Below are 11,707 nucleotides of genomic sequence, written 5' to 3'. Positions count from 1 at the left end.
CTAAAGTCACCTGAATGAAATTTGCTGAACCATCGTTGACACTTACGAGCGTTCAAAACATTTCCATAAACTTCTTTAATATTCTTTGTGGCTTACATGCCGAATGTGTGTTTCGTTGTATGCCATCACTATAAGGGATTAGAGTATACTAAACTTTACACATTATATAGGCTATATTAACGTGACGTGTAGGCGGTTAGTTTAACTATTATACGTGATGTACGTTTTTTAGGGGTGGTTAATGAAAGTGCTCCAAAATTCGACATTCATTTCTTGACGACCTAATAAAATACATGCTTACACATAAATTGCTAATATGATTGTCCTGTGGTTACAAATTGAAATTTACAATTTTGACTTGTCATATGATATATGTTATCATATTCAGTTACTGGTTAAGTTATGTGGCCGTTCCATAAAAGGGCAAGTAGGCAAGACCACGAAAAGAGAATTTTAAGTGCATGCAGGCAAAACTAATGCATAATAAGATGAAGCTTGAAGGTTACTTAATCTGTCACTAGCAGATCAAGTATATATGTATATATATATATATTTAAGATCAAAATTCAAATATAAACCAGTATATTTTCAACTTCATATTATATATATATAGAGAGAGAGAGATATGCGTGTGTATGATTTTATTTACGTGAAAATTAGGGCCCTCGACTGGCAATTCTGCAGATAGCGAGATCTAAACCAGGCTTCGAACATGCTCGTTCTTTCAACCATGGGGGCGTTATAATGTACGGTCAACCCCATTGTTCACTGATAAAAAGCAGCCCAAGGACTGGTGGTATATGTTGTCTGTTGGTTGAATTCCCTCTGGTTGATAGTTCAAACATTTAAAGAAAAGAAAATATACACTTACAGTATGGATATCTAAAAAAAAAGAGAGTTGTTCAAATCTTGTATTGTGTTTTATGATTGCTTGCTCTCAGTACCATAAATAACAACAATAAGATAGTCCGTAAGGAGAGGCTTCAGATCATCAGTAGTCCTTAACACAGCCAAAATTCTTCTAGGTGGAAAAATGGGCTACTAAATATGCCAAAAGTTGTGTGAAAGCTAAAGAATGTGCTGTGACAATGTGTATTCAGCTGTGATTTATTACACTTCTGATCTTATGCATAAGAACCACATTCATAAGAATGATGGTGCTATAAAGCACCAAGAAGAACTGGCACCTTTGATGTCATGCACATCTTAGCAACTTGACAGTCAAGAATTGGCATGTGTATCTGCTTTCACAGTCAAGTGATGGTGACTTTAAACAGATAACTCCGTCAACATTTATGGTAAATTAACTAGGCAAAATCATCACCCAGACACACACGAGTTCAATAAAATAGCCAGTGTGCAGGGTGTTGTGCAGCGCAGGGGATGTGGCCAGAACTGAGATAGAGTAAATTACGAAAGCTGGAAAAGTACAACCTTTAAAGGGTGTTTTGTGAACTCCAGTATTTATTATGAGAAAGAAGGACGGCATGCCAAGATTCTATTCTGGCTTCAGACAATTAAGTGTAGTTACAAACCATGAACAGACAAACGTCTGGACACAATGGAAATTACATATTCGTCAAATATGCTAGATGTCACAGCTAGCTACAGATAACTTGAAATGGTTGATAAGAGTAGATCAAAGACTACCTTCGGCACTCTGGACGGCTTTTGTCCATTTATTGTCTTGCCATTTGCCATATATAATGTACCGGAACTTAAGAGATTGATGGAGTTAGTAGTGAAAAGACTGCAGTGGGAGAGATGTTTAGTATTTAATTACACTTTCAGTCTGCTGGGCAGAACCTGAGACTTATGTTTCAGCAGATAAAAAACGCATGTTTGAAACTAAAATCAGGAAAGCATGTGTTTATATGTATTCAGGTAAACTTTCTTGGTCACATTTTAGGCTAGAGCAAAATGTCTACTGATGCTGTGAAGATCAAAGGATTGGTCCCACATTTGTTTAAATATTTACAGCCTTCTAGATTTTTTTATTACATTTTCTATGGTATGTGGCTAACCTCCTAAGATAGGCAACGCCTTTATCGGATCTGATTATAGATGACTTGTATTTTGGGTTGAACGAAAAATTATGACAAAGTGTATCAACTGCTCAGATGCTTGGAAATTTGGTGTCGGATTATCCTCAACAAGATTGTTTATTCATTTTGTATACTGACGCCAGTGCCAGTGGAATTGGTATGGTGTTGTCACAGGTGACAGAGGGCGCGCTTAAGCTTGTTGTTTAACTATGTTTTTTAAGTGACAATACTGCACAACGAAGAAAGAACTTCTTGCATTTTTAGTATTTGTCAAACTGCTATTACTTGTAGTGTAGAAAGTTCACCACTTGCGTGTATCACTGAAATCATGTGTGAAGTTTAAGAATTCAGAAAACATGACTGTGTATTGGATTTTAATTCCGCAGGAGTATCCATTACCATAATGTGGGGCAGCAACATAGTAAAACAGGTGAATTTGCCCACCACATGTTGAGAACTTGCCAATTTACTGAATTTCCACAAGAACCACATAAGTAATGACGATCTCATTACTGGGTAAACTTTATGGGTGATAAATCAGGATATCTGGGAGAAGGAGGTAGATGACACAGAACTAGTTAATGTATTACTTGCTGGGGAAACATGTAATTTTTCATATAAGAGATTGCAACCTGAGGAACTTGCCTGATCAGGTATCAGTGTAGGGTTCTGTGAACCACATAAATTTAAATAGTTAGGGGTCCCGAGGGCTTTAACTCTAAAATGCCCGACTCGATGCACCCGTTGTATGAATTGTTTCATGAATTGAACCGAAAGCCATATCGAACAGAAAAAAACAAGAACAATAATAAGGAATCCACAATAGCTGCGGCACTTAAAATTCTTTTAGGCATGATTAGAGTAAATTAATATGTGAGACCTTTTATTTTTTTTTCCTTTTTATTAGCCATATTTTTGTGCGCCAGCAATACCTAGCGTGGGGCGCACGTATATCCGATTCGATTTTATTACTCATCAGGATCTCTTCTAGCCTATCCTCAAATTGAAATTATTTTAGGCAGGATTAGAGTAAATTAATCTGAGACTTTGGGCGTGGTCAAATATATTAATCGAGAGGGTTTGACCTCCTGAGTCCAAAACTGTAATTAGATCTCAAATCGGTTAAGAGATGACGGAACTATGAGCTAAAAGTTTTTACTTGAAAACTCAGAGCTATTCCATGAGCCGCGGATAAAAAAAAAACTTTTCATAGCGTGTTTGGATCACTAGCTTAAGACTTCACCTACGAAGACAACCGAGGCTGAGCAACTGTGATTGGTTAAAATCGATACAACTACACTTTTATTGAAGTTATAACATAGTTTCCTATACTTTAAACAGCGGCTTCCCCTCAACTCAGCAAAGTTTCTGTTGTCCCCCTCCCCCACTTCATATTAAAATGATTTTCACAAGTGATAACAGCAAAAACAACATTTCTTTAGCTGATTTTAATAATTTTCTTAATGAAAAAAATACTTGTAAGAAGTGACTAAATGCGAGTGCAAAAAATAATAAAAAAAAAGCTTTGAGAGGAAAGTGATAGTTTGTGAGGTTATCGTCGTCTCCATCATCTTCTGTTCCTTCGGTCGTTATTTTTGGACTCTCCCGTCAAAGGGCCGCTCTCAGTGGGCGCGCCCCACAGTTTGGAAAACACTGAGTTATATTGTTAAACACTATTTCGAAGTTTCTCTTAGGGGTTATGAGAGTCGTATTTTGCCAAGAAAAGAAAAAGTTAAATAAGGTAAGAAACACTAATTATTTTTGTTTGAAACACACTAAAAATCAACCCAAAACCAACATATCTATAAAAAATTGTGGGAAAGAACGAATGCAAATATGTTTTCTTTAATTCGACGGTGCAATTATATTTTTCTGAAAAGATGCACCGATCTGGGTATGCTAAAGTTAAGGCAGGAGAACTTTTGAACTTCCATGATGAAAAGCCCCCTAGAGGCACAGTGGTATGTATGCGGACTTATACCTCTAGAAACCGGGTTTCGATACTCGTAGTGGGCAGAGCACAGATAACCCATTGTGTAGCTTCGTATTTAACTACAAACAAACTAAATCATGATGCAAAAGTGATTCTTCCGGTCAATTCACTTCAAACCAATTGAGCTGAAACTTATCAATTGGTTGACACATCAGCATAGTCCATTGCTAATAAATTCGTTAAACTTTAGTCAAGATGCTAATGAATGAGCTGAACTATGGATAGCACTAGTCAGAAAAAAAGGCGAAACGTTTGTTAAAATAAAAGTTCCTATATAATTAATTATCTGTAGTGTAAAGAAAGTTTTTTCTAACTTTATTATCAAGAAATATTCACGTGTATCAAGGAATGAACATCAAATGCCTATTGGTTGCTTAGTTGTTTAAGGTGCTAAGTGATGAAGATGTGCATTTTAGCTGATTGTTTTGCTGAACAACATGTTATCCAGGTAGTCAAGCATGTACTTACAAAGTTTGTGAATCTTGACTGAACTGATTGCGCTTAACACTCGTTGTATACCATAAATGCATATAAAGTGACAGAGCAAAAATCAACTTGTTGTTTGCAACCTTATTATGATTGTAAATAAAGTATGCTTATTAGTTAATGTAATGCATAGTCCATCACCCAGTGAATATACTTTAGTGAATATACTTATTAGTTAATGTAATGCATAGTCCATCACCCAGTGAATATACTTTAGTGAATATACTTATTAGTTAATGTAATGCATAGTCCATCACCCAGTGAATATACTTTAGTGTCCACAGTAATAGAATGAATATGAATTTGATATGTGCCACTACTGTGTAAACAGCTCAATTATGGCTGGACTGCTTCTTTGCTGTCTTTAAATAGCTAAATCAGTCAACTACTTGCTGCATGAAATCAAACTTTGAGGAGGAGGATAAATTAGAGAACAATGTGTTGTTTGATCTTGATTGGGCTTATGAAGAAAAAGAAACCACGGTTATTTATGATAAGACAGAGAAGGTTGAGCCAAAAGTAGAACAGCCCGACTATTCAGGAAATCACACACATGTCATCAGCATCTACCTTGAATTTGGTATAGCTGGTATTAAAAATCAATCAGTTGTTAAAATACTGTTATATTTAAGACGATTAAAATAGCTGCAGGATTCCATTGTCAAAAGTTAGTCAAGATACCTACTTTATAAACCATAATATTTTGTGTTAGCCATAACTTTCAACAGTTAGGATAGTTGTGTGACTTGGAGCCTTGGTGACTACGATATTAACAGTTGTCAGTGTGTGAAAATCCTTATTTTCAAGCTTCCTAGTTAAGGGATTTAGTGTTTTTGCTTGAGACTCATTTGGTCACTACAGATTTGGACAGTTACTGTTATGAGGTGTAATTGCAGTATACAAAGCAAACAACTAGTGCTTATGTGTTCCACAAGAAAAAATATACTATTTTCTTTAGAATGTTTAAAATATCTAACTACAGTATTTTATATTTTTGCTTATTATGTTTTTATTATAAAGATTATTTTGGATCCTTAGCTTATTATATGAATTCAGGTCTAAGCTAACCGAACTGTTTGAAATATCATTGGGATTACAACCAAAATATCGTTAACAGTCAAGGCACTAAATTAATGAAATAATACGTTCTAATCTTTATAAGTAAGAACAGTATAATCAACTTTAATCATTATCGAATTGTTTTATAGTTTGGTCTAAGTAAGTAGCTTGCTCTTATTTGAAATCAATATTAATTGATGACTGATATGAATGCTAATTATCGCTAGATATTCTGATATACCAACAGGCTAAAACGGTTCTGAGATCCTTCGTTTCGAAGCACTTAGTTGAAATTTTTGGATGAACATTGGCAGAAGTTTACCTGAACAACTTCCTTGGACTAACATTGACTTTGGTTTTGTAGGGCTTTATCAGTTATGTATACAAGTGAGTTGTTCTCTTGAACAGCATATGAAGTTGGTTAGACTGATTGCTTGATCAAAATGTCCTTCTTCAGCTGGACATTGTCAACATGAATTTTCCCATAGTGCCAAATACAGTGGGTTTTATGACCCGCAGATAAAGATACTATATAGGTACGCATGACTATAGGTGTTGATAGTTAACTATGGCAATAAATGTGAGGTGAACTTGTCTCCATTTGATGTCCAAATGATAACTTATTGTGAAATATGCACTTCAAGTCTGACGAATTGTGACAATCTCTTTCAGGATACCTTGCTGTTGTGGTCTTACTATTTACCCGTTGGCCCCCACTTTACCAGAGAATGCACATTATAAGTATTACCATGACAATTATATAACGCACCGAGAAAATTAGCTGTAATATGCAAATTGTACTTGGTATTTCTTTTCCTTTTAGTTTAGACATGGTCAACTAAAACTTATCAACTTTTTATACAAAGATGCGCACAACTGTACATATAAGTTTAACAACATAAATGAGTTCTGTAATGTGAATAACTTGTAGTTATCGTGATTACTTATTTGTATGAGTTGTTCCCCTCTGTTGTCACTTATACCTCTATATGGAAGATGTTGCTGCAAGAATGTATAGGTTTTCATATTATGTACTTTGTACAGTGTACTATGGATCGAATTTTTGTGACACCCTGTTAATATATCCTTCCTAACTGTGTTGGTGGAATAACTAATGATATGAGTAATGCATGCACTGTTGTGTTTTGAACATATTCATCATACTTTCTAAGTCGTATTCAGATCTTCTGTAGAGTTCATTCAGGATTTCTGAAGTAAAATGTTTTCTTGTTTTAGAGAACAACACTGCACTTAGTTTTCTCCCCACTTTTGATTTTTTTGTATCATAAATAACGATAGGTTTTAGCTTTGTTACATATTGTGTTTGGTGTTGTTGATATTTTTTAATTCCTTCAGAATCAGAAATTCTAATTTAATTCTGATAAAATTTCTGCATTTATTACTACTAATGCGGTTATTACTTTCTTTAGTTGTGAGATTAATCAGTGCACCAACGATCCGCGAAGTAAGATAGTAAGACTAGTTTGGTGTCATTACCAGCATGTGTTATTGGAGGTTTCTGTTTTTCTTGACTGGTGTCCTTTTCTGCACATTTATTAACTTTTCCGTAACATGAGTTTAAAAGGAAATGGTCAGTGCAGAAGATAAGGATGGTGACCAATGGGTCAGACGTTGGCCTTTCTGTGACTGAACACATGTTTTCAGTACCACTGTGAGTTGAGGAAAGCCTTGGAGTCAAGCAGCATTTGAAGATGAGCTTCTCATGGAAACTTGTTGTTTTTCTGCCCAGTAACAGGGATCAAATGTTTATTAAAACATAGGGTCCCTATATACCAACAAAACCACCCGCCATTGACATCGTAGGTGTTTTAGTCTGGGTTTGACTGAGACGCCTCTGGAGATACTTTGTTTTACAGCTATGGGTTCATGTTGGCGAGATAAGCCAAATCTCCCCCAACATTCAAGGGTACATCTAAGGAAAGTTCCTTAAACGTTTCAAGTAGGCCACTGCTTGAAATGGACGGACTGAAAGACAGGTGGTGCAATGCCTGATGTTTGGTTTGAATGGTCCAGTGGTTGATTCAACTGAGCACTCCAGTCAGTTGATATAGATTTCATCTTAACAAATGGTGATTGACTAGATATGAATAAAGAGACAAATCTCCTACTATGTCTAGATATTATCATAGGATGAAGGTAGTTGTCTATTATTTTGGTTCTGCTATTGGGGACACTCTGACATTGAGATGAACCGTATTTCTCTGGAAAAACTATCTAATAAAAGCCATACTGGGCCCAAGAACAGTGGGTTGAATAAGTGAATGTTGAGGAGGGAGACACAAGTCAGTGGCATATCCAAGACAAACTCTTGGTCAGAATGAAGGAACAAAGCAACTGAGCAAGGGAAGAGTATAAGAGAGAGATTTGCCCCCTCTCTGAGAAACTTAAGTTGTTTTTTTTTACAAACTTTGTGGACCTAGGCAATTGTGTATAACTATGAATGGACTGGTAAGTTGGCACTATGTAATCAGAGGAAGCATAAAGTTGTATATACTTAAAAATTGTTGTATGGGCATCAGTTGTCTGTCTCTAATTGTACGTGATGTTAAATACACAAACTATTTTGGGATGGGGAGCTTGGACCCATTTCCTTCCCTTACCATAAATCTGCTTCTGCAAGTGGTTTTCCATGGGTCAAAATATAATGTATCATAGCTGTCTGATTTGGTGTTCCTGTGCCATTATGGACACTTGGCTATTTATATTCCCACTGGAAAGATCATCATAACGATAAGTGAAGAGGATGTAACTAGAACTAGCTACCATGTCCAAAAGCAAATACATAGCTTCAAGAATATATGAAGTTGATAAATCATAACTGTGCATGTAATATAAATCTAACATAATGATAGAAACCCAGGGAATTGTTGGTTGAATAGATATGTTTATGAGACCAAAGAGCCATTTGGGTTGGAATGCAGTAACTTGCTATCACATAGATACAGGTGATTCACATCTGATAAAGCAACTGCAAATACATCCATGAAAAACTAGGGAGATGGCCAGAACTTAAAAGCAGTGAATGTTAAAAGATAGAATCATTACAGCCTTCAGAGAGTGCTTACTCATTTCTGTAGTAATATTCAGAAAGAAGGTTGGTATGATAAGGCTCTGTATTGAATTTAGATAGGTAAATGCAACAACATGCATGTGCTTGGAAAACAAGGATTACAAACTCCTTTCAGCCTTCAGGTGTATTAGAAATTCTAGCAATCGTTTATAGTTTGGCCAATTGTAAATTTTCTTAATATTATATCTAATAACATCAATTATCCCAACTACGTATCTTGCAATTATTGCACTTTATGTTCTGCAGAAATTCTGCCACAACTGGATTAGACAGTGCAATTACAGCAAGGTTTCAAATAAACACCTCACTACCAAAATTACTTGATAGTTCAGAAAGTCGCAGTGCCATTTTAAATTCTAGAGAAATTTTTCATTCCTGTTAAATACTGATGTCAGTGATAGTGAAATTGGAGAAGAGTTGTTGTAGATACAGGACTGAGTACAATACATAACTGTATGTTGGTCGTACTCTGAAGACTCCTGAATGTAGATATTGCATGACAAAGAAAGCACTGCTCGCAGATGTATTATTTTTTCAGCACTATCATAATTATCTCTGTTATAGAAAGTGGACTGTTTCTGTGGGTCATATATCACTTCAGTGGCTAACAATTGTGTTTTACTTTGTTGTATATCATCGGCTGGGCCCATAACACATACGCAGAAACTCTTTCTTGTCATATGGTGAGTCTGTATTCATTGTATTTCCTGAGCCTGTATACTGTGTGGGAATCATGGCAAATACGGCAGCTGTGATGTCCAATCATACAGTAGCTGATGATTTCACTAGGATATAGACTACTTATGATACCTCAAAAATTCTAGAAGAGAAGTTGAAGAACCGAAACCTAGTTTGAGTGCTTTTTGCTACGAAACAGGATGGAACATGACTGCTACAGATCTAGAAATGTAGTACAGAGATGCATAACCTGTGGCTTTTGTATAAGCACCTATGAATGCAAAAGGTGTGCTGTGCCATTGTTATAAGCCACTGTACTTGGTCCTCAATGTGCGAGATGGTTAGTGGTCCTGGGAACTCTCAGGCAAGAAATACACTTTGCATATTGAGAGGGGTATACGCCACCAAGATGGCTCATATTCGCATGTGTCTATTATATCACCACTTTTCTGCTATTCTATTTTTACATGTGCTAATGTGACAAAGAAGTCTTTTGCTCACATTTCGAGTCGATATCTTGAGCAATGGTGCAAGCACTGTACGGTGCTTTGTGTATTATCCAGAGGAAAACTGGTTAAAACAGTGTGAAATCTGGCAAAGATTTGTTGGTTCCTTGTTATAGAGAATATTCCTGGACATATCTGGTTCCTTTCCAGAGCTTGAACAAGATAATTTGTATTTACTGGCCATTAGTGATTGCTTCACCAAATGAACTGAAATAATTTTACTAGTTCATACATTAGCACAATCTGTTGCTGATGTGTTATCTGAACACTGAATATCATGAAATAGCACAACTGGGGAAATTCACATGGATCAAGGAGAAACTTTGAGCAGTAAGTATATTTTTAAGCTGTGTAAAGTGTTTAGAGTCGTGAAGATGAGATTGAACTGCGCATCAGCTGTAAGTTTATGGACTCATTACCCTAAAATCCGGGGTTCAATTCCCCATGATGGACACAGTGCATATAGCCTATTGTGTAGCTTTGCATTAAAACAACAAGTGAGGTTGAGAGCCTCTCACCATATCATCACTGGTCTGATGGTTTAGCAGAATAGGTAATTCAGGCTACCAAGTGGATGATTGCAATCTTTGTTTCTCAACTGGGATGAACACTTACCCCACGCCATGATTATATGTTCTGCCCCTAGAGCATAAATGCCATATTGTCCACAAGAATATGTGGAGTGATTAAGGTCTGCATTAGTTGATAGACATGAATTTTCATGCCAGCAGCTAGGAATGGCCACCATATGGCAGAAAATATCCTATGATAAAGCAATGAAAAAACGAAAGTTCGAACGTGGAGACTGGATATGGCTTTAGTGAACAGTTTTGGTTGGACAGTTTGGCTTATCAAATCACAAACTGCAGAAGTAGCATGACTGCAATAAATATAAAAAAACATTTTAGTAAACTAAAGATGAACTTTTAGTGTTATACCTAGAAGAGGAATCAGAACTTGATACTAATAAATCAGAGGATAGTGAGAGGACTGTTTCGTGTCATCTTGACTCAGCCAACAAGAAAAAGACACTAGAAGTACTTATCTGGCTGTTGGAAGCATTGATATAGACAGTTTTCGATTTTTCTGTGTTTTCACGATTTGTCTGGTGTTAAAATTGGTCATGTTGGAATTGTATTACAGAGACATGTTGCATTCGCCCTCAAATGTTGGCTTTAAGCAAAATCTGTTTTTACAGCAGATATTACTTGCAACTGGGCTATTACAACTTTTAAACTTACACTTCTGGCTGAACTTTCGACCATCCAGAATCCACACTGGCCATGTATTTTCAATCCTGCCTATAAAGATCCTAAGAAAATTTTCCCAGAGTTAAGCTTTACTTTTGGTAATTCCAAGATAGATACAGTTATTTTTATACATTATAATGTTCTTTAAGATTATTGCCCTTCAATTATATAACTATCTATAACATGTTAAAATTTCTAAGATCAAATTCTTACATATAATTAACTTTAGCCTTGTAAAACCTAGCTACTTTTTATCTTAACGTGAAAAACTGTATTCAATTTTGTAGGATTATCTTATTTTTGGTTAACTTCAACCTTTCAAAAGCTAGCGTATTTCACCTTAATTAAATATAACATGCTCAGCCTTGTGAGATTAAAGTATCTTACAGTTGATTAACTTTAACATTGTCAAATCTAGTGTGTTTTACCTTAATTTGTTATAACATGTTAAACCTTATGAGATTAGAGTATCTTACTGTATGTTAATTTTAACCTCGTAAAAATTTATCGTGCTATTTAAATAAAACCAAAAAATCATTTTCATTAAATCTATCCGTTGTTGAGAAATACATACATACACATTACATATATATATATAT

The 11,707-nt window shown here is 35.6% G+C and overlaps 1 protein-coding gene across 2 annotated transcripts in view; it reads right to left on the bottom strand.

Annotated features, from left to right (window-relative positions):
- The window catches only part of LOC106467397 (glutaminyl-peptide cyclotransferase-like), a 45,625-nt gene that overhangs the window by 25,928 nt on the left and 7,990 nt on the right, over window positions 1-11,707 (bottom strand). The window contains exon 1 of one of the 2 annotated variants that reach the window (XM_022395577.1): window positions 11,100-11,150. The exons of the other annotated variant lie outside the window; for it this stretch is intronic. Within the exon in view, the coding sequence (XP_022251285.1) occupies window positions 11,100-11,123 (24 nt within the window). The 5' untranslated portion in view covers window positions 11,124-11,150. Of the gene's footprint in view, window positions 1-11,099; window positions 11,151-11,707 lie in introns of those variants that run through there. 2 annotated transcript variants of the gene reach the window in all.

The sequence above is a fragment of the Limulus polyphemus genome, unplaced genomic scaffold, assembly GCF_000517525.1.
Source record: "Limulus polyphemus unplaced genomic scaffold, Limulus_polyphemus-2.1.2 Scaffold2599, whole genome shotgun sequence".
Lineage (NCBI taxonomy): Eukaryota > Metazoa > Arthropoda > Merostomata > Xiphosura > Limulidae > Limulus > Limulus polyphemus.
The sequence above is the reverse complement of the archived record's forward strand: the minus strand, read 5'-3'. Positions and strand labels throughout refer to the sequence as shown.